Below are 23,518 nucleotides of genomic sequence, written 5' to 3' on the forward strand. Positions count from 1 at the left end.
GTACCAACAGAACAAAGATTCTGGTGGTCCCTGCAGATTGGCACTGGCCAGATCAACAACTGCCTGCCACCTGCCAAGAGTGTACGTTCTGTTCTGGTAACCATGCCTTATTAGGAACAGCAGCTGCAGCGGGGGTCTCACCCACATCTTCAGTAAACCATACTCCTTAAGCCCGCCCACCTCTTCACAGGTATGTTAATGGGGTGTGCTAGGAACACCACCCCTGACCTTCCTGTCAAGGAGACATCCTGCCATTCGATTATGCCCTGGCAGGGAGAGGACACTCCAAGCCTTCCACCTGGCCCTTCCTACCGTTGACGACCCTCACTCCACAGGTCAATGTGGCCATCCTGCCAGCCATTACGTCTGCCTATTTCAATGACACACTCAGGCACTGGGAAGATAACCACAGAGGGGCCTGTGGACCCATCCAGACAAATGTTACCTAAGCACCTGATTGCTGTGGGCCTTCGCTTTGACCAGACCAGTGGCATCCTGGACCTCTGGGAATCAGCAACAGTGCAGACTAGCACCCCACCCCCGAAACAAAGAGCTGGTGCCTCCTTTTCCCAGGCAGGCAGCCCTGGTGTGCGTGGGGCAAGATGGTGCAGGGAGAGGCAGGTCACAGGCCTTCCTCCAGAGCCGAAGGCGCCCCTCCAGCCAAGGACCCGAGTCTGTGCTTCATCTGGAAAGTGGTTGCCCAGCTGTGCTCTCCCAACCCACCGTGACCAGGTTGGGTTTCTGGACCCTGACTGTTAACACTCATCAAGGGAACGTCCTAAGAGCTGTTTAGTTCCCACAGGGCCTTGGCGCCCAAGCAGGCCTAGAGGGTGAAACTTCTGTTCCAAAGGAAGCGCCTTAAGCCTCTAGAAAGTGGCCCACAGCACTCTAACCACTTATCTTTCTTGTGAGCTTGGGGACCAACTTGTGATGCCATGACACAGCTGAGGCCCAAGGCTGTCCACCGACCAAGGTGTGGCAGGATCCCCAGGCCCGTGGCAGTGACACACCCCCTCTGGTCCACTGCACGTCCCCTTCAAAAGGCCACACAGGATGTACTTCTCATCTCCGGACACGATGTTGAAGTTTTATCGTTTCCCGAAAGGATGCATTCTCAAATGTTTGTTCCAAAAAATACTTTATTCATTAAACAATATATCCATAATCTATAACATGATCCAAAAATACAGATATACATCTTTACATTATTTAATAAAAAGATTTACAATATTATCTTTCCTTTACAAAGAGAACATCAATAATAATTCCTTGAAAATACAATGTAACATTCATGTTAAAGCTGCATCATTTTGGATGAGATGTGGTACGATGAACACCACAAATACACACTAGGAAGGAACTTCACAGAACTCTCTCCTGAACGAGAACATTTTTCTTAGACGTCCCATTTTAAAATTCCTCTCGACACAGGTAATGAAGCCCAACCACTGTTCACTAGAACTTGAGGAAAGCCTGAAACCTTCCACGCCGTGACAAGCGTCCCAGCCCCGCACCGGGGCAGGCCCTGGCTGTGGCCACACGGGGAAGCTGCTCTTCAGACAGCGTTACTGCTCGACGCAGTCCCCGCCAAGGGCTGCCAGTGACGGGTCAGGAGGCAGGGCTGACACACAGCTGGCCACTGTCCCCACACACCCCTGCAACCCCCTCACGCCCACCCCCGTCACTGCTGCCTGGGGCCGCGTCCGGCATCTGCTGCCCTGAGCAGATGGGAAGCCACCCGGCTCACGTGGCCCTGCCAGCACCAGGTTCACGGCCACCTGCTCGGGGGCCCAGCCTGCAGTGGGGACAGTCACACAGGCCTCGGTGTCCGCGTCCCAGCCACGAGCCCCACGAGCTTGGCCACAGAGACTGGGGGCTCAGTTTAACACCTGCTTTTACTGGTGCAGCATGTGTTCTCCTGCAGGAAAACGAGAGGATGTTTCTCCAACGGCCGACAGATAAGACAGCACTGGACACAAGGGAACGACTGTGCGTCTCCTCTGCACGAGAAACCTCTTCCCTCACAAGCCAGCCCCACAGCCACACAGCGCCGGTGCTCTCGCTCGCTCGGAAATGCTGCGATGGCCCAGGGCAGCCTCCTCCTCGGCGAGGGCCGGGCGGGGCTCCAGAGCGGCCTCCGGCCTCAGCCCCGGGGCCCGGCGAGCATCCCGAGGAAGGCGGTGGGCCTCAGACGACGGCGCGAGCGGCGTGGGCTCCAGCCGACCCCTCGGGCCAGGACGTTCCCGACCACGTGGCCACCACCTTCTGTCACAGGCAGCACTGGCGTTCGGGGAGGCCAAACGATGCTCCGGGGACTCTTTCTACTCTGCTCGTGTTTTCCGTTTTCTCCTAGGCTACGTGCACATTATTTTGGTGATATTATTGTAACCAGCAAAAAGTAAACACTAGAAACATATAAGCACAGAAACTTCAACAACAAAAGAAAAAAAAGGTCCACACGTGGGATGTTACACAGCGACAAGCAGGATGGTACCATCGGACTTTAAACAAAAGCTTAAGACAGAGAAGTCGGTCATCCTTCCTGGGAAACGACCGCGGCCTCAGGAAACCAGGTGACAATCCCAACTGAATCAGCCAGCAACCCGCATCCACAAACACCATCGCTTTCCCGCAGTAACAGCGGGTGTGAAGGGTTCACAGATGAAGTGCAAATATTAAATTAGCTTCTAAAGAATCACCACAAGCTTATTGTACTTACCTATCTTCTCCACAAAAACTGGTAAAAGAGTGAAGAAAAAATTTTTTTCCACATTTATTCCCCACAATCCTTAAACACCTGTGTTAACAAAAACCTAAGTTAAATACCAACGCCCCTGGGTTTCCAGCCAATGCTGAGACTGAGGGTGCTGACAGCACTCGTCCGGACACAGCCCCCCTTCTCTGGGGCAGCAGAAGGGCATCGGTTCTAGAAAGCCGTGTGGCTCCGGGATCCTCCAGGGACAAGCTACAGCAGCGGCCGACCCCCTACCCCACCCCCAGCCCGAGACTGGACAGGCCACACGTGCTGAACCCAACTGCCCGCGGTCACCTGGGATCAAGTGCCACTCCGTCAGCTCCCTCCAGAAAGGACAGAGTCGGACACGGGGCGCAGGCGACGCCCCACTGGGAAGCTGAGATGCAGACCTCGGCCACACCCCGCTTTCATCTGCTGAATATTAACTAACTCTGCGGGGAGTGGCCCGGTCTAGGACACAGCCTCACAGGCTCCCTTCTGCTTTCTTTCCTCTCCTTGGTATTAGAAAATAGGAGAAGCATCTATAGTAACAAGGCCTCAGGAGGAAGCGGGTGTATCATTCCAGATGGCCTTCCTTATAAAGAAAACAAGGTTCTTCGAAATTGGGAATCTCAGCCCCAAGTCTGTCTCACGGACTTCTGGCCTGAAGACAGAAGCAGGTTTCCCCTTCCGTAAATGCACGCCGGAGGCTCTCAAGTCCGAGGACACCTGCAGAAGTCACGCTTCATGGACCATCATCACACACAGAATCAACACACCAAAGGTACGCAATCTCCCCCAACTATTACCAAAAAGACGGTTCAAAGTCGGTTTGGTGAATGCTGTTTAAAAAGAAAGGACACTCTAGTTTCCTAGATTCATCCAGAACTGCTATTGTGGCACAAGAAATTCACAAATCACATCACATAATTGTCTCCTGATCTAAGCTGCTCATCTGCTGTGCAAATGAACAGGTTTCAAATCAGCCCCTAGTGGCCTGGACTCACTTCATATTCACACAGACCACTATCTTCATGCTACCACGATAATTCACCTTCACAGTAAAAACGCCAGGAATTCCCAGGGAAACAGAACATCAGCCCGTCTGCGGGGCCATCTCTTATCGTTCGCTAATGGAGAGCCGTTTACTCCAGAAAGTAAACCCCTCACAGAGGGAAGCGGGAGTCCAGACGAAAAGGCAGCGCACAGCGAGGCTGAGACCCCTGCCCGCCCCGGGGAGAGCCGGCCCTTCCCAGGCTCGTCACCAGGCTCCACGTGCACCGCTCTCAGTGAGGGTCAGAGGTGCCTGTAGTGGTGCCGGGCTCTCGGGGAGCAGCCCCAGGAAACCACAGACAGATGACCAGGGCTCACACCTCCAGCTGCAAAGCGATGGCAGTGTACCAGGCACGCACACCCCTCGAAGTCCTGGGGCCACTCGCTGTGACCGCCATGCTTGGGGCCACGGGTCTGTACGAAAAGTCATGAGAATGGAGTCACTGTGGTAAGTCCCCTAGGGTCACTTCTCTGGGCAACAGGGCTCAGGTGGCTTCTTGTTTGTTTTAGGAAATATCCAGAATTACAACTGGCCATTGAGTTATTAAATATCATTGGAAACAAGGTCGTTTTAAAATGAAGATAAAATATTGCGACGTGAATGAAGGGATGTGTTAACGTGCTCTTCTGGTCCGGGCGTCCACCTCTTCCTTACTTCTTCTTCCTCCTTTCCTGAACGCACCGTGGACAGAACCTGTGATGAGAAAGGCACAGTGAGGGGCCCTTTGCACGTGGGCAGCCAGACCCCATCTCCAGGATGGCTGGACGCTGCTGAAACGGCACCAGGACAGAGACCCACAAACACAGAGAGTGCAGCCTTCCCATCGGGGAAAACCCCCGACGCGGGCCATTCCATCCAGCACGTCTGTTCTGAAGTCGGTGGATAAGATACGGGTCGGCGAGCAGAATGGTGTTTACACACGAGCATTCCTCTCGACCAAGCTCATGGGTCCTCCCTGCGCGATGACAGCACCCACTGGGACTGAACGGGAGGCAAGCAGTCGAGCAGGGCCCCTTAACCGGGCAGGAGCAGAACCCTGCCCGCCCCGCGGGGCTGAGCGGGCGCTGGTGACCCTGGGCAAGCAGGTTCCAGAGCCAGAGACACAGGGGGCTGCTCTTGGTCCCTCCTGGGCCCTGGCAGCCCCGTAACAGAAGGGAGGCAGCTGATCCCGTGTGATGCAGCTGCCCCGGCCCCGGCCACCAGCACCTGGTCCAGGCCAGCGAGTGAGCCCGGCCCTGCCGGGCCCCGGGGCGGAGGGCAACGCTGCACCAGCGCGCACAGCGTGCAGACTCCCAGACACGGGCTCAGGTCTCGGACCTAGGCGGGAAGCAGCCTGCTCTCTGCCATCTCCCAGGGGAGCCCAGGGGAGCCCAGGGGGAGCCGGGAGTTAGACAGCGGCGGGCGGGGGCCGCGCCCCGGCTGCCTGGCTGGCTCTGCACGTCCCGCCCTGTTCCCAGCAAGTGGTGGGCAGACCCTCTCCTCCCAGAAGGAAATGATTTTCCAGTGCCTACTAGACTCTTCCACCCAGAAGTCCCACAAACAACTCGAACCCACCACGTCCAAGTCAAACTCAAATCGCCCTCCCCGCCTCCTGTTCCCGGGACTTCGCTTCAGCGCAGGTCAGCAAAACCAGACGTCTATGCACACCAAAGCTGCCGCTGCCCACTGAACACAGGACGGAACAGATGGAGCCATGACCCACGGCATGTCTTCTCGGTGGAACAGAAAGCCCGCGGCGCTGAGGGTGCCTGGCCTGCGCCCGGCCAAGGCCTGGCTAACGTTCTTCGTCTTTCGTCAGAGCTCCCCGGGAGGACTCCCCATTCCCTGTCTGCATCTGCGATCATCTCTGCCTCGCTCAAGAGTCAGAATGGCCGTGGTTTGGGGGAACCGGAAGTGCAGGTCACCCTTGATCAAGGCAGGGGTTGGAGCGCCGACTCTTTGCACAGTTGAAAATCACATATAACTTACAGTAGGCCGTCCACACCCGCGGTTCCTCCACACCCGCAGATCCAACCCACGGGGGATCACGGAGCACGGCAGTATTTACCATTGAAAAATATCCGCATCTAAGTGGTTCAAACCCATGTTGCTCACGGGTCCCTACATTATGCAAACGTAATAAAAGCCGCGACCCCGCGTGAGGTGGGTGGGTGTCCCCTGCAGCTCGGCGCCGGGGACCAGGACCAGCCGCTCACCCAGTTCTCCAGGAAAGCCGGCGCCCATACTGACCATTTTCCTTTGGGCTTCGTGGTCAGGTCCACACAGGCGAAGTGAAACCACTCGATGGGGCACTGCAAGGCGAGGGAGGAGGTGGTCAGCCCCGCGCTCCGGGTGCCACCCGCCCCGAGGGCGCCACCCCAGGCCCCAGCGAGGCCCCACTCACGTCCGGGTTGTCACAGCCGATCATCTCCCCGTAGGACACCTGGTGGCACAGGCAGTAGGTGGGCTCGTTCGGGTCCACGGGCATGTCCAGCACGTCAGAGGGATGCACCGACAGGATGGTATCAGTGAACTCGGACCTGCGGGGAAACGACAGCGGTGAGCGGGGGGGTACGGGGACAAGCTGCCCCAGATGACGCCAGACAAGGCCGTGCACGAAGGCGTGGGAGGGTGTCGGGGGCAGGCGCTCACCACTTAGCATCCAGACCAGTCGCCCCGGGGACCAGAACCATGCCCGGCCCCCGCCCAGCCCCCGCCCGACGGGGCCTGCTCCCCAAGCTCCGCCCCCAGCCTGGGTCAGCGCCCCCAGCCTCCCGTGGCCTCTCCCCGGCCGGGGCAGGCACACGTCACCACCACCAGTGGACACCTGGCAACGTCCGAGAACCCACCTGAGCCCATCCAGGCAGCCCAGGGGTCTAAGCGGCCCTGACCCCGCCAGCTCGCCCTGCACCTCCCCCACAGGAAGGGCCACCGCCCCGCCACCAAAGCCACGGGAGCCCCTGCTCCCCTCGCCCGGCCCTGGCTCTAACCCCCAGGAGCCCACCACCACCTACCCAGCTGCCCACTGTCAGCAGGGCCGCCCTCACCTGCCCACGCCAGGGAAGCGTCCTGTCGCCCTGCACCCCCCAGCTGCCCTCTGGGCTCCACCCACAGCCCAGCCAGACCCCTGCACCTTCCACAGCGCCCTCCGATCCGCAGCCTGCGGCTCGGCAGCTGCACACAGGGAAGGGCTCGTGGAATCGACTCTCATGTGTTTCGTTATTTAAAACAAAAGCCGCGAGCTCAGGCTGGTGTAGACAGACAGTACGTTCCCAACAGTACAGAAAGAAAACCCTCCCTCCCCCACCCCCAAAGTAAAAAGTACAGGCGCAGATTCAAATGCGTACTTGCTAACCAAACACAGCAAGTCACACGAGGAACACGGCAAAGGGAAAGCTAAGACACGGCGGCCGCCGGGCGATCTGAATATACTGACCGGGGTGAAACGAAGAAAATCTGGTCCCCAAAGGGATTCACTGCTCACGTGCTCCCTGTGCACCAGAGTCTAGAAACACGCTGTGCCTTTGCGACCTGCCTCCCGGCCCAGCGAGGGCCCCGGCCGCACACCGTCCGACACAAGTACGCTCGGTGCCCGCGCAGCTGCCCCCCGGGGCCCTCCCTCTGTGTGGGCCCTGCTCTCCGTCTCTGGGGATGTCGCGGAAACGCGTCCTGGCCCCTGTGCTTTCAAACTGCTTCAGGCGCAGCCGCGAGCAGGCCTTCGGGCTGGGGTGCTGTGTCACCGTCCACGGGGTCCTGTCCTGCCGCCAGGGGCCTCCCTCCCAGGCGCCCCCCGGGGAATCAGTGCAAACCCTCGCGGCAGGCACCCACCAGCGGACTCGCGCCTCTCCTGCGGTGCTTCCCGCCTCCGGCACAGACCTCGCCTCGCCTGCTCCATGCGTCTGCTTAAGGCTCGACCGCGCTGCACAGTTCCAGCTGCCGCGCAACCTGTGCCCGTCACCCCGGGTTCAAGGGCACTGGCCGGGTGCGTGGCAGTAGGAGAGGCTGCAGGGCTTGTGGGGACCCCCCAGCGAGGACCCCCCCAGCCAGCGAGCAGGCCCGGGACCCCGCACCACCGCCCTTCCAGTCTGACCTGGAGGGGGCTCCAGGGTGGGAGGGTGGAGGGAGCGGCCAGGAGGTCACGGGGGACGAGCCCACGAGGGCCCTTCTTGCTGGCCGAGCCCATCCCTGGGGCAGGCCAGGGTGACGCCCCAGGCAGCAGTGCTGCCCGTCTCTCCGGACCCCGGGATGTGGTGGGCACCCTTCAGCAGCCACCCCAGGGAGCCCCACACGCTTCGCCCCCCACGCGCGTCCCAGGCGCTTCAGGACACGCCCCCCAACAGGCACGGCTACTCATCCTCAGAAGGAACGGCCCCCACATCCACAAGCAGATCCTGCCTGGCTCACGGGCCGTACAGACGGCAAGGACGCACCCGAGGTCTGGCGCTCGCCATTCGGGTGGCCCCCCTGTCTGGCCCCGCAGGGCGACAGGACCTGCCACTGACCCTGGAACTGCAGCCACACCCCAAGGCAGGCTGTGAAGCCCCAGCGCCGGCAGACGGAGGACACTGGCGCGCACCCAGCCCGCGGGTGTCCTGTCCTCTCCAGACACCGCCCAGCCCCGTCCTGCCCCAATGGCCCCTGGGGACAGGGCGCTCCCGGTCACCTGGCAGAGCGGGACTGCAGGGCGGGCCTCAGCACCCCCGGCCCCCTCTGTCTGTAAATCGGGGCGGTCACGGCACCGCCGCCCAGGGTGGCCGTGGAGAGGAAACGGTTCACGCGGAAGCGCCGGGTCCAGCCTGACTTACCGAGGGCTCTGCCAACGTCGCCGCCCCTGACCAGCCCTTCTCACCTGCTGCTGCTGCGGCCAGTGCTACGAACAGCAGCCAGCGACACGCATGCCAGCCCCCGCAGTGAGGGGAAAGCTACGGGCCCGGCCGGCTCCAGCGCGCCCGCAGAGACAGGGTCAGACACCCGGGTCACCCCCGAGGTCTGCGCCGCGGCCAGGCACGCGCCCGTCGGGGAGGCTCCCACTGCACCGGGGAGCCAGCGTCTTGTCCCTCCAAGGGGACTCATGGAGAGGAAGGGACACAGGAGGACACCTGCTCGTCCCCAGAGGAGGGCGGCATGACTCTGGGCCCTAAGCAGGAAAGAGCAGGAAGGCGCAGAACACTGCTGCCACCACGAGGTGAAAGACAAACCCGACAGACTGCTAAGGTCATACTTTAAAGACCCTGGACAGCTGTGGAGTGACACAGGCCAGATGCCCGAGGGCTGAGGAAGGGGCAGCAGCCGAGGGAGCAGGCCATCCACCTCCCGTGCTCGGCCGAGGCCCAGATGCCCACCGGGGACCACACCGACACTGCAGGACCCTGCACACACGGCCGTGACCCTACGGTCCGCTTCCTGACCCTGGGGCCATGCAGAGGCTGCAGAGTGACATCCCTGGTCTCTGAGCAGCCAGCCTCCTCCTCCAGAGCTCCGCAGGAAGGCCTCCGCGGAGAGGAAAGCCAAGCACCGCCCGCAGACGGCCATTGGGGCAGCAAAACAGACGCTCGGCTTCTCCGTCAAGAGCCGGGAGGCCCCCTGCCACCTTCACCACCCCGCCCCAAGCCTGCTCCATCTGCCTGGACCAAAGAAGGGCAAGCCATTCCGGGGGAGCGCAGAACTTCCCTCTCCACGTGCCTCCAAGGCCAGACGACGAGACAAGCACATGACGTGAAAAAGCAGGAGTGGTAACCAGAGGAAAGCGGGCAGACGGAAGCAGACGCAGAGACGACCCAGATGTTAAAATTAGCAGAGAAGGGCTTTAAACACACGTTATGAAGAAAATGTAAATAAGAGAGATGCAAATATGGAGACTTCTCAAAAAGGAACTAAAATCCGTAAAAAAGGAATCAAATGGGTGCTCCAGAATGAAGACTACAGCACGCGGACTTACAGTTGACCCTTGACCAGGGCGGGTTTGAAGTGCGCAAACCCACTAACACACAGGTTTTCTTCAGTGGGTACATGGTACAGTGCTACGTGGCCCGTGGTTGGATGAACCCTCGGATGTGGCACCTCAGGCTCAGAGGGCTGACTGTAAGGTGATACACGGACTTCCAACTGCACGGAGGGCTGGTGCCCCCAGCCCCACATTGTTCAAGGGTCACCTGTAACGTTTATGGTCTCATCCATCTACAACAGACACAGCCTAACTGTTCCCACACAGTCAACAAACATCCCCCATAAGGCAGATGCTTTCAATCACCTCTGACACAGGTCTCATGGCCCAGCATTAAATGTCCCGCCAGATCTACAAAACCGGCTTCAGTAAGAACACACACAGGTCGATGCATTCCCCAGGGTCACCCTGCAGAGCAAACAAGAAGGAGATGCGCTGTCTAAATGCTCAACAAAGAAGCTCTCACAAGGGTTCACATCTCGTCAGCAACATCCAGACTCTGGAGAATGCTACAAGCCAAACAGCGCAGGTCCTTCAAGAAGGAAAATTATGAAGAAAAGAAAGGGATGGAGAATAACTTACACATTAAAGAAACTTTACCTAAAAAAAGACCCTGACGAAATAACAGGTACTGAGCTGCCCTCCTACTATGAACAAGTAGAAAACTGGACAAGATACCTGAAGTAGAAGTTTCCAGACACTACACAGAAGGCAGCACAGGATAGCGTTCCTGAGAAGGTAAACAAGCCAGGTGAGACCTATGACCTTCTCAGCTTTCTGCATGGAGGCACTTTCCACACGCCAGTCCTTAGAGAGGAGCAAAGCCTGCATGTCTAGAAGGAGGGAAAAACCAAAGCTCAGGGAGGGTGAGGCTGCTGGAACCTGGGGGCAGGTGCTGGAAAGGAGGAAGCCACAGAGAGTGCACTCCGGAAACCTGCAAACAGATCCATTTGAGTTTTTAGCTAAAAATTAAGCTGCCTGTGCACAGAGTGACAATCCACTAGGCCAGGCAGAGAATACCAGGGACCCGTGAGCTGAACAATTCCCAGAGCTCACAGGCAGCCTGGGTGACATTCAAGTTCCAACCAGCCAGAATGGAAAGACCTCGTCAAACACCAAATACATTCAGAGGAGAACCCAGAAGGGTCACACCTTAGCAGGAGGGTTTAACCAAGCCTAGAGTAAAGGCTACTCTAACCTAGGGGTTGGCAAAATACAGCCTGCACTTGGCTGCCTTTTCTACAAATGAAGTGTTAATGAAACACAGTCACATCATTCATCTACATATTTTCTGTGGATGCTTTCAATACTCAACAGCAGAGTTGAGTGGTCACAACAGAGACAATATGGCCTACAAGCCTAAAATATTTACTATCTGGCATATTAAGAAAAAGGTTTTTTTTAACCAACGTTAAAAACGTGCCTACAGGGCTTCTCTGGTGGCGCAGTGGTTGAGAGTCCACCTGCCAATGCAGGGGACACGGGTTCGAGCCCTGGTCCGGGAGGATCCCACATGCCGCGGAGGAACTAAGCCCGTGCGCCACAACTACTGAGCCTGCGCTCTGGAGCCTGCAAACCACAACTACTGAGTGCACGTGCCACAACTACTGAAGCCCATGCGCCTAGAGCCCGTGCTCCACAGCAAGAGAAGCCACCACAGTGAGAGGCCTGTGCACCGCAACGAGGGGTAACCCCCGCTCACCGCAACTAGAGAGAGCCTGCGCGCAGCGGTGAAGACCCAACACAGCCAAAAATAAATTAAAAAAAAAAAATGTGCCTACAAAGGATCAAGCTGCTCCACAGGTGATTAAACTGGTGACAAAAATTTAAATGAATTTTTTTAAATTAATTAATTAATTTATTTATGGCTGTGTTGTGTCTTCGTTTCTGTGTGAGGGCTTTCTCTAGTTGTGGAAAGCGGGGGCCACTCTTCATCGCGGTGCGTGGGCCTCTCACTATCGCGGCCTCTCTTGTTGAGGAGCACAGGCTCCAGACGCGCAGGCTCAGTAATTGTGGCTCATGGGCCCAGTTGCTCCGCGGCATGTGGGATCTTCCCAGACCAGGGCTCGAACCCGTGTCCCCTGCATTGGTAGGCAGATTCTCAACCACTGCGCCACCAGGGAAGCCCCTAAATGATTTTTTTAAATTCAACACCCATTAAACGAAGACAACAAAATCCTGATATTCAACCACATAACACTGACACTGTCTTAACATCGAGTCAAAAATTACTAGATGGGGGCCTCCCTGGTGTTGCAGTGGTTAAGAATCTGCCTGCCAATGCACGGTACACGGCTTCAAGCCCTGGTCCGGGAAGATCCCACATGCTGCAGAGCAACTAAGCCAATGCGCCACAACGACTGAGCCCACGCACCACAACTACTGAAGCTTGTACGCCTAGAGCCCATGCTCTGCAACGAGAAGCCACCACAATGAGAAGCCCGTGCGCCACAACGAAGAGCAGCTCCCGCTCGCCGCAACAAGAGAAAGCCCGTGTGCAGCAACAAAGACCCAATGCAGCCAAAAATAAATTAATTTTTTAAAAAATTACTAGACATGTGAAGGAGGAGGAAAATGTGATTTACAACCAGAGAAAAAGCAGTCAACAGAAACAGACCTGCCAAACTCATCAAAATGTATGCATTATATACTGTTCTTTGTATATCAATCATATCTTAATAAAGCGGCTTTAAAAAAAAAATGAAATAGACTTGGAAATGACACAGAATCAGAAGAGAAAGTTTTTTAAAAAGCTGTTGTAAAATGATATATTCGAAGACATAAAGGAAAGTATATGTGTAATAATAGACAGGGCAGGTATATAAAAAAAGAAACAAACAGAACTTCCTGAGAAGAAAATTTCTTAAATGAAAGATTCACTAAAGGAGATTAAGATTAAATTAGACAACAAGGAAGAAAAGACTTGAAGATAAAGTAATAGAAACTATCCAAATGGAAGCGTAGAAAGAAAATTTCTGACAAAATAATAAGCAGAGCCTCAGTGATCTGTAGGAAAATATCAAGCTAACACACATATATGATTGGAGTCCCATAAAAAGGACAAAAGAGAGCAGAAAAAAAAATCTGAAAAACTGGCTGAAAAATTACAAATTTGATGCAAACTATAAACTAACAGTTCCCAGAAGCTCAATGAGCTCCAAACAGAAAACACACAAAAAACCCACACGAGGACACATCATAATTAAGTTGTTAAAAATCAAGTTGCTGTGGACTTCCCTGGTGGAGCAGTGGTTGAGAATCCGCCTGCCAATGCAGGGGACACGGGTTCGAGCCCTGGTCCGGGAAGATCTACATGCCGCGCGGAGCAACTAAGCCCGTGCGCCACAACTACTGAGCCTGCACTCTGGAGCCTGCGAGCCGCAACTACTGAGCCTGCGTGCTGCCACTACTGAAGCCCGTGCGCCTAGAGCCCCTGCTCCACAACAAGAGAAGCCACCACAGTAAGAAGCTGCGCACCACAACGAAGAGCAGCCCCTGCTCGCCACAACTAGAAAAAGCCCGCGTGCAGCAATGAAGACCCAACACAACCAAAAATAATTAAATAAAACAAATAAATTTTTTAAAAAATCAAGTTGCTAAATGGAAACCTTAGAAACAGCAAAAATAAATAAAGTCACTTATATACAGAAGAACAAAGATAAGAATTACCACTAATTTCTCATCAGTATCAATGCAAGATGGAAAACAACAGGACATCTTTAGTGATGAAAGAAAAAAAGAAGTCAACCTAAAACTTTATATCCAACAAGAATATCCTTCAAAGATGGAAGTGAAATAAAGGTATTTTCAGAGAAACAAAACCAGAAAATTAATCACCATCAGCAAACCTGCACTGTAAAAAATGTTAAAGAAAGTTCTTCAGGCAGAAGAGAAATGATACCAGATGGAAATCTGCATCTACGCATAGTGAAGGGCATTGGAAATGGTAAATATATGGACTAACTATAAAACTTTTTCTCATATTTTAAAATGTGTTTAAGATAAGCAATGATTTAGACCTAAAACAATAACAACAATATATTCAGAGACTTATGTCATATGTAGAAGTAAAATTTTTGATAATAGCACAAAGGACAAAAGGCAGAAAACAAAAGAATACCATGTAGGCTCTTACATTAAACATGAAATAGTATAGTATTATTTGAAATTCTTTGTGATAAGTTAATGAAACAGGGTGTACACACTGGAATAGTCCTTAAAATGGAATACTGAGGAAATTCCCTGGTGGTCCAATGGTTAGGACACAGCACTTTCACTGCCGGGGACCTGGTTAGATCAGGGAACTAAGATCCCGCGAGCCATGCTGCACAGCCAAAAAACAAACAAACAAAAAACAAAAAAATAAAAAGTAAATAAAATGAAAACTAAGACTTCTTTGAGATGCCATTGACACCCACTTAAAAAAAATGGAATACTGAAAAAATACACGATTAATCCAAAAGAAGACAGGAAAAGAACAGATGGGACAAGGAGACAACTAATAGCAAGATAGTAAATTTAAAGCCAACCATATCACTAATTACATTAAATCTGGTCTAAATAGTGCAATGAAAAGGGAGAAATTTTCAGACTAGATAAAAAAGCAACACTCAATTATTTGCTGCTTTCAAGAAATTCACTCTAAGTACAAAAACACAAATGTGGTGAAAGTAAAAGAATGAAAAAGGGAAAAAACACACCATGTAAAAACTCACTGCAAGACACCTGGAATGGCTATAGTAATATTAGACAAAACAGACTTCAAAACAAAGAATATTATGAAGGACAACAAAATAAATAATGATAAAGGAGTCAATTATTTTTAAAAAACCTAAATGTGTATGTACCTCCAAATAACAGAGCTTCAAAATACGTGAAGCAGAAACCCACACAGCAGGAGGAGAAATAGACAAATCCATGTCTAGAGTTGGTGATCTCAACACTCTTCTCTCAGTAATTTATACAAGTAAACAGAGTATCTGTCAGGATACATAAAACTTGAACAGTGCTGTCAACCAAGTTATATAATTGACATCTACCCAACAACAGTAAGATACACATTGCTTTCAAGTATATATGGAACATTCAGAAAAACAGACCATAAACCATAACCCAAAATTTAATCACTTTCAGATGATTTCAATTACAGAAGTTCTCTGATCACAGCAAAATTAAATTAGAAATTGAAATTAGAAAGTTAGCTGGAAAATCTCAAATTATTTGGAAGCTGAGAAGCATACTTCTACATAAGCTATGGGTCAAAGAAAAATCACGAAAGAAAATTCTAAATATTCTGAATGGAATAAAAATAAAAACATATCAAAATTTGTGTGATGCAGCTAAAACAGTAATTAGAAGACAATTTATAGCTTTAAATATATATATTAGAAAAGAAGGGAAGTATGAAAATCAATGATCTAAGCTACTTCCACCTTAAAAAGCTAGAAAAAGAAAAGCAAAGTAAATCCAAGCCAAGCAGAAGGACAGAAAGAATAAAGATATTAGCAGAAATAAGTGAAATAGAAAACAAACAGTAGAGAAAAAAATTAAAATCAATGAAACCAAAAGCTAGTTTTCTGAAAAGATCAAGGCAAAATGAGAGAAGACATAAATCATCAATTTCAGGTCTGAAAGAGTGAGCATCAGTACAGAACCTACAACATCAGAAGAATAATAAAGTAATATTATGAATAACCTGATGTCAATAAATGTGACAACTTATATGAAACAACAAATTCCTTGAAAGATGTAGATTACCAAAACTGACTCAAGAAGAAATAGAAAGGTTGACTAGTTCTATAATTTTAAAGAAGTTGAATACAGCATCAAACTGTATACTTAAAATGAGAACATTTTATTGTTATGTAAATTATTCCTTAATGAAGTTAATCTAAAACTTAAAAAAAAAAAAAGCAACAAGACTAAACTATAGGGTCCAGGAGTGCACGTGTCGGGGACAAAACTACAAAGAAAGAATGGAAGTGAACACCCTGTCTGTCTGGGTCTTGTGTGTCTGGGGCTGAGAAGTGGTGATTCTGACAGGGCACAGGGAAGGGCCCCCCAGGGAGCATTAGTCACCGACCAGGCAATGATTACAAGGATGTGCCTCTTACAGTAATTCGTTAAACTACACGTGTGTTGTGTGGTCTTCTGCATCTGTGCATTACTTTACAAAGACGCTATTTGGATTTGTTTGTTTTTTTTTAAAGATAAAAGTTTAAACATCAGGTTTAAGAACCAAAACTTCTCTTTTGTCAAAAACTAACTCTTCTGAGCTCTCCCCATAACCATCAGAATCATCTCCACAGAAGCCACTTGGCATTTCAGCATCTTCTATGAAGCAATGTTACACTATCTTGGAGGACGAAGCAATCACATTCATATTCTATGAAGCTATCTTGGGGGGTAGGGGGTAGCAAGTGAGAGAGTGCTTTAAATGAAATATTCTGAAGTTCAAGTTAAATGACATGGATATTTAATAAATGCAGTCACACAATTTAAAAATGAATACATCTAAAACATGTATTTATATATAAAATGATCAACTGATGTGTATTCAACTACTAGGAAGTGGCTTAGCTTGAACCGCACCAAACATCACCGTGTCCCTTAAGAGGCAGGGCACGCAGTGGCTAAGAGAATGGGTTCTGGAGTCAGACCGCCTGGTGCAAACCCAACAGCTCCGAAGCCTCGGTCTCCACGACTGCAACACTGCTCCCTCAGGTTGCTGTGAGGACCAACTGACCCGACACGGGCAAAGCAGGAAGAGCTACAGCACACCTGGCACGGGCAAAGCAGGAGGAGGTACAGCACACTCGGCACAGGTAAAGGAGGAAGAGCTACAGCACACCCGGCACGGGCAAAGCAGGAGGAGCTACGGCACACCCGGCACGGGTAAAGCAGGAAGAGCTACAGCACACCCGGCGCGGGCAAAGCAGGAGGAGCTACGGCACACCCGGCGCGGGCAAAGCAGGAGGAGCTACGGCACACCCGGCACGGGTAAAGCAGGAGGAGCTACAGCACACCTCGCACAGGTAAGCACTTCCTCAGCCTAAGCAGTCACCGGTGCTTCCATTCTGAGCAAATACCAATGGTGTTCTTCAGGGAAAAAGAGAAAAAAAGCACCTCTCACCCTCCTTTATGCTTCTTCTTCTTCGGGGTGTCTTCTTCTGAGGTCCTCCTGCCACGACCCCGGGAGCCCCTCTTTTCTTTCTGACCTCGACCTTCTGAAACAACAAAGACCACAACTTTGTTCACAGATTTCACTGAAGCAGGACAAGATTTATCCAAATATGATATTTACCATAATGTTCCTAACACACTTATCAGACAAAATTCTTCAAAACTCCATAGTTAACAATAACAAAATGAAGACAAATTAACAGACTTGCTTTTTAGCCCCCGTCCTCCAGAGCTTTCGAAGTCGCTGCCCTCCATCTTGTCCTTCAGGTCCGCCTCGAAGCGAGCCAGGTCCGCATCAAGCCTCCGGATGTGCTTATCCACCTACACAGAAGGATGCTCACATATTCCGTTCGAAACTCAGAGCAAAACGCCTCAGGGTCACAAATGCTCCTGACGTCAAGCAGAAAGCAGTGTCTGGCCCTTAAATTGAGTCTAGAAGTAACAACACTCTGCTAGAACAAGGCCTGCTATTTCCAACTTGATGCAAGGGTCTTTTTTCCCCACATTCTGTTCCCCATCAACAGAATAAATCCTACTCAGGGAAAAAAACTTGAAGGCAGGCAACAATGAGAAACAGAGCCGTAAGATGCAATGAAGTAAAGGGCTGAGGACCTTGGATACTAGATCCTGACGTAAAATGTGAAGAGCTATGGGTTTGTCAACAGAAAATGACTGTTGAAGACGGAGTTCAGGCCGGAGCTGGAAGGAAGGACCGCACAGGACAACTGCCCGTGACAGAGGGGCTCCTGTAGCGACAAGGACGTCACGAGACACAGCACCAGCTGGCTGGTGACAGCCGTCCAACACCGTCCATCACGGCCCCCGACTGGAAATGAACCACAGTCCTAAGCTTCATTACACGTCAGAGAGAAAACGGACTGCCTTAAGGACGTTGATCACACCTAACTCCTTGGAAGACAGGCTGATTACTCAAAGGATTTAGCACTTTGGAGCATCAAAGTCCCACACACAGGCATTAAGCTCTCCTCCTAGAGGATTCTTTCTCAAACACGACTGATTTCAGGCTTTAAGAAATCACTGTTTGTTTTATCGGAGGAGGCAAGGACGGGAGCCGCACTACACGACCTCAGGTGCGTCGCAGAACGGCTTTGTGCCACCTTGCAAACCCCAAGAGAAGCGGACTTGAGAGGAAACTGGACAAAACCAATTCTAGGACTTTACCTAAAGCTGACAAAAACAAGCATTAAAAGCGTATATAAACGAACAAGCAAAACGGGCACAGGACACAAGCCCGCAGTAACGGTCCCAGGACGAGGCCTCCTCCAACGTGCACCTTCTCCAGCAGCATCGCTCTGCCGCAGCCCAGCCGCCACCTCAACGCCCCCTCGCTGCGTGAAAGGGAGGCGCGTGCGGGCGGGGAGGCCCCGCCCCCGCCCCCCCTCCCGCTCACCATCTCGTAGGTCTGCATGGCCAGCTGCACCTTGTCGTCGCTGTACTCCCTGCACTTGCTGTAGGCGCTCTGGATCTTCTGCAGGTGCTCCACGCGCTGATCCGCGGACAGAGACTTCACCGTGGAGATATACTCTGCGGCCAGGATGTCGATCTCGGCTTTCTTGTCTGAGAGAGTAAGGGGCGAAAAGCCAGGACACGCTCACCAGACTGGCAACCAATAAAGCCTGACAATGACAAGGGCCAGCAAAGAAGTGGCTGGCCCAAACTGGCCGCCGGTGGCGGGCACAGCCTTCCCAAACACTTTGGATCAGGGAGACAAGCAGACACCCCGACCAGGGCAGTGTGCCCATGACAGTCCCAACGTATGACACTGCCCCAGCAAGGGTTCATCGTGCCCTCTTGGTCTCTCAAGTCTGAAGAGTCCATTTATTATCGTTTGAATAATGATGTGCTCACCTTACCTATGACCCGGCAGGCTACTCTCAGGTACACACCCTAAAGATTTAGAGGCCAGGGTACACATGGGAAAACATTCATAACTGCAGATAATAGAAAGCAACCCAAACGTCCCATCTACAGTAAAACAGATAAATAAGCTGTGGTCCATTCACACAACAGAACGCTACCCAGCAACAAAAAAAACATAACAACATCGGTTAATCCCACAAAAGGTGACACTGAGCAAGAAAAGCAAGACACAAAGGAAGACACACTGTATGATTACATTGATGTTAAAGGCAAAGACAGACGCAACTCTTAACTCTTTGGTTTAGAGAGGTGAGAAAACCATTCTTGCAGGTGAAAACTCAGGGTGTACCCCTTGGGGAAGGGGGGCCTGCTCATGAGGATCACACAGGCCCCCAGGCACTAGAGGCTCCATTTCTCCATCTGGGGAGAGGTTCTCCGGGTGCTATTTGCTAAGCAATCTACAAATGTTTATGCTTATTTCTGAATATAAATGCTTTATCTCACCATAAAAGAAATCTCTGTATTCACTAGTCAGGAAGCTGTTCCTTAGTGAAAAACCACAGCTCTTCCAATCTTGCAAAACATGTGCCTAGCACAATGAGTGAAAAAGTGCCCATACCCAAGCACATCACCATGAAATGTAAAACCTCAGGGATAAAGAGAAAAGCCTAAAAGCTTCTAAATAGGAAAGGGAAAAAAAGATCACATATTCAAAGGATGAGAAATCCAAATGACATCAGACTTCTCAACAGCAACACAGAAGCTGGGAGACAATGCGGCAACACCTGCCACATTCTGGGGGAAATGCCTGTCAATCTGGAATTCTATACCCAGCCAAACCATTCACTGCTGCATTTTCAGACATGCAACGGTATAAGAAATTTACCCTGCCGTAAATTTCTTCCTGGAAGCTCCCAGAGAAAAGGCTCCTCTGAAACAAACGGGCGTATCAAGAAGTGGTATGTTTACAATCTGGGAAACAGGGCTCCACGCCGAAGAGGAACAAAGGGAGAGCCTCGGAATACCTAGGGCAAGGCGTGCGTGGCAGGCCCGGAAACAGTCGGCCCGGACAGGACCGCAGGACAGAGGCTCCAGGAGAGAGGTCTCCATGGAGAGCACGCACAGAACTGGCAGGTAACCTGGTGCAGCAGGCACACTGAAAACGAGGAAAACAAAACCAACAAGCAAAGCATTAAGAACTCCAAGAAAAAGACAGTTACTCCAACAGGGCATGTGAGCACAGCGTACGGTAAACCACCGACACAGCAGCCCAGGAAAGAAACAGCACCGCCGGACAGCCCAGCACCACCACAATTCAAATCCCAGTCCATTCCACCCAGGAGACGGGAGGAGGGAGCCGTGTGCGCATGAACCGAGCAGGGCACAACTGGAGACGTAAATCTTCACTTTTTGTAATAACTGAATAAATAAAGTCTAAAACCAAAAGGAAATAAAGTAAGAAACAGCAGCAAAAATGACCTGTTTGTTTGGAAATAGGGAGTTAAATACCAAAAGATCTAAAAGGACTAACTGTTTAAACTATGTACACATAGTTTGAAAACAGAAAATCTTTTAAAGGAGAGAAAAGGTAACAAATATTTTGACTGCGGGAGGGGATGACGATTATAAAGATGTGACATGGAGACGTGTAGGGACACAAGGGACTAAGTTTGACTTTAAAGACTCAGCACTAGGGGCTTCCCTGGTGGTGCAGTGGTTAAGAATCCACCTGCCAGTGCAGGGGACAGGGGTTCGAGCCCTGGTCCAGGAAGATCCCACATGCCACGGAGCAACTAAGCCCATGTGCCACGACTACTGAGCCTGCGCTCTAGAGCCCGTGCTCCACAACAAGAGAAGCCACCACAATAAGAAGCCCGCACTCCGCAACGAAGAGTAGCCCCCGCTTGCCGCAACTAGAGAAAAGCCCGCGCCCAGCAACGAAGACCCAACGCAGCTAAAAATAAATTAAAAAAAAAAAAAAAAAAAGACTCATCCCTCTCTCTGACACACTACCCAACACCTGCGGCCCAGGGCTGGACAGCAGCCCCACTGCCCCAGGTGCCTGGAAGACCAGTGCGCCACCCCCAGGACCCGGGTGCTCCGCTCCTGGCCCTGGGGAGCTGCTCCCCACACCCTGGCTGTTCTGAAAGGTCTGAACCCACCTTCTGTCCTCTGGTCCAGCTCTCGCATCAGCTGGAAGTTCCTCTGAAGCTCACAGGGAAGGTTCTCGATACCTGAAACACAGACACATGCTTCTCAACAGCAGGACAAAAACCCGCCTTCCAAGCTTCATACTTCAAGGCTACAAACAATAAGCCCACTCTGGCTTCTGTTTCTGTTAGGGTTTGGAGAGAAGAAGAATCAAGGTATCTTTTTTCAGGGACACGAGCCAAACATTGAAGACAGTGGGGAATCCAGCCCTCCCCTATTTCACACTGGTAATAGGCTGATGCGCTTCAGAACTTGTCAGAAACTCGAGAAATTTGAGGCGAACAGAGGGCAGAGGGGGGAAGATGCCTGTGCGACTCTCCCACCGCAGACCGCAGGCCACTCCTCCCCTGCAGACGCCCCGCCACAGAGAACAAGCCCAGACCCCGGGGTCCTCCTTGCTCTCCCCCCACTCTACTCTGAACTCAGGGCATTGGCTGGTGCCCACCAGGGCTGTGCGGTAGAACTTTATGCCAAGACAGAGCTTCCCGACACAGCAGGCACTGGCCACACGGGGCTACTGAGCACCTGAAATGGGGCCAGTACAACTGAGGGACTCAACTTCTCATTTTACTTGAGTTTATTTAAAATCAAACAGACCGTGCGGGACAGCACAGGTAAGGACCCTGCCCCACACTGCTCTGCTGTCCGCATGGCCAGGCTCCTGGTCCAGGCCAAGCTCCCCACCTGCCCGCAGCCAGGACGGGCCCCCTCCACAGATGACCGCTCTAAGAGCTCTGTCTAATTGTACAAAGCTGCTGCTTAAGCCCCAGTGTTTCCCAGCTCATGCGGAGAGCAGCACAGACCCACCCACGGCCTCCAGGCCCACCACGCCCTCCCCGTGGGCTCCCCTGCTGTCCTACCAGGGCTCTCAAGACAGTGCCACCCCTGCACTCTCAGACCTGCTGGGCTCCTCCATGACCTTTAAACTTCTGTGAACTTTTAAAAATTCTGTCTCTCCCATCTGAGAGCCAGTTCCAGGAAAACAGGGATCATGTCTGCTTTCTTGGCACACAGCAGGTGCTCAGGGAGTGAGCAGTGACCTCCGTCCGCAAGCCTGCACGTGGGTGTCCCGCACGGGACAGGAGTTGTGTTCCTCAGACCCTCCTCCTGGGGCCCCCTGGGCAGGCACCGGTCAGAAGAGGGTGAGCCGCAGCACCCCGAACAGGCACCTGGGTGTAGGCCTCTCCAGTGAGGATGGGGCGGAAGCTCCTCCCTCCACGGTGCTCTCCGGCCCAGGACGCTGTGCTCAGGTTGGGCCATGCCTGGGAGACCCCCTTGGGGAGGGCTGGATCCCCACTGCCTTCCCCGGAGCCGGGGTTCACTCCCTACTCTCAGCAACCTCGGGTGGGGGTCTGGGCGCCCAGGCCCGGATGACTGAAAATCCCCAGTGCAGCACAGGGCTCCAGAACTACCAGGCAAAATCCCCACCAGCCCGCATCCCCAGGCCATGTCCCCGCCAGGGTCAGACTGGAGTCGGACCGCAGGGCTCAAACGTGGGATCGCCACTCTCCAGCGAGTGACCTTGACAAGCTACTTAGCCTCTGACGCAGCGTCACCCCCGCTGTGAAATGCGGCCAATAACCACCTGCTCAGGAGTCCTCCAGAGGGTGCAATCTGTGTGACGCCTCGGGACGTTGGCCCACTGTGATGACCACTGCCTTGAACACCCTACCCACACGTCTAAGTAGCGCCCCCAACCCCCTGCGAAAAGACAGGTGCCCTCAGAGACCCTCCGCGCCATCATGCCTTGCAGATGCACGAACTGAGGCTTGGAAGCGACTCCCAGGTCACAGCACAAGCAGGCACAGAACCCAGAACCCTCAGGCCCTGGGCCCCCCCAAACCCGGCCCAGAGTCCCAGGGGACTGGAACTCGACCACCTTAGCGGGTCCCCACGGTGGGGGCGGGTCCGGGAATGGGCGGGACGGGACTCGGAGGGGCGGGGCCTAGGCGGAGAGGGCGGGGCCGGGGCGGAGAGGGCGGGCCCGACGACGAAGTTGGCGGGGCCTAGTGAATGAGGGGCGGGGCCCAGCCAAGGAAAACGGGTCCTAGGTAGGAAAGAGTGAGGCCTATGGCGAAAGTGGGCGGGGCTGAGCCTGGGGGGGTGGAGCCGAGACGCGCTGGCCCCGCCCAGCACCCGCCGGCCCCGCCCCGCCGTGACGCACCTGGAATTGGCGCGGCCGTGACGGCGGGACCCCGCGCCGCACCTCCCGCGCCCCTCCCTCGTGGGCCCTCCCGCCCCGCGCGTGCCTCAGCCGCTCCCGCCGCCTCCGGGCCGTCCCGCCGCCCCCACGTGCCCCGGGGTCCGCGCGCGGAGCCTAGTGCGCGGGGGGCGGGCGCGGCGGGGGCGGCCCGGCCAGGGCGGTGGGCCTAGGGGGCGCGAGGGGCGCTTACTGTCCAGGTAGTGCTCCAAGTACATGGCAGTCGCCATCTTCGTCCGCGGCCGCGCTCTGGGTCTGCGCGGGCGGTGGCCCCGCGAGAGGCGGAGGCGGGGCCGGCGTGGTCACTATTAATGAGCCCCGCGCGCTGATTGG

The 23,518-nt window shown here is 53.1% G+C and overlaps 1 protein-coding gene across 1 annotated transcript; it reads right to left on the reverse strand.

The window, feature by feature from the left end:
* Positions 1–1,121: 1,121 nt before the first annotated feature.
* Positions 1,122–23,494, reverse strand: ING5 (inhibitor of growth family member 5). The gene is made up of 8 exons (XM_082395902.1): positions 23,379–23,494; positions 20,937–21,008; positions 18,305–18,471; positions 17,103–17,214; positions 16,844–16,937; positions 6,172–6,307; positions 6,018–6,079; positions 1,122–4,481 (listed from the first exon to the last, which is right to left on the reverse strand). The coding sequence occupies exons 1-8, from the start codon at positions 23,413–23,415 to the stop codon at positions 4,439–4,441; spliced, it is 723 nt and encodes a 240-aa protein (XP_082252028.1). The 5' UTR covers positions 23,416–23,494; the 3' UTR covers positions 1,122–4,438.
* Positions 23,495–23,518: the final 24 nt, after the last annotated feature.

Source organism: Balaenoptera borealis, assembly GCF_965194805.1.
Source record: "Balaenoptera borealis genome assembly, chromosome: 6".
In the NCBI taxonomy this organism is placed as follows: domain Eukaryota; kingdom Metazoa; phylum Chordata; class Mammalia; order Artiodactyla; family Balaenopteridae; genus Balaenoptera; species Balaenoptera borealis.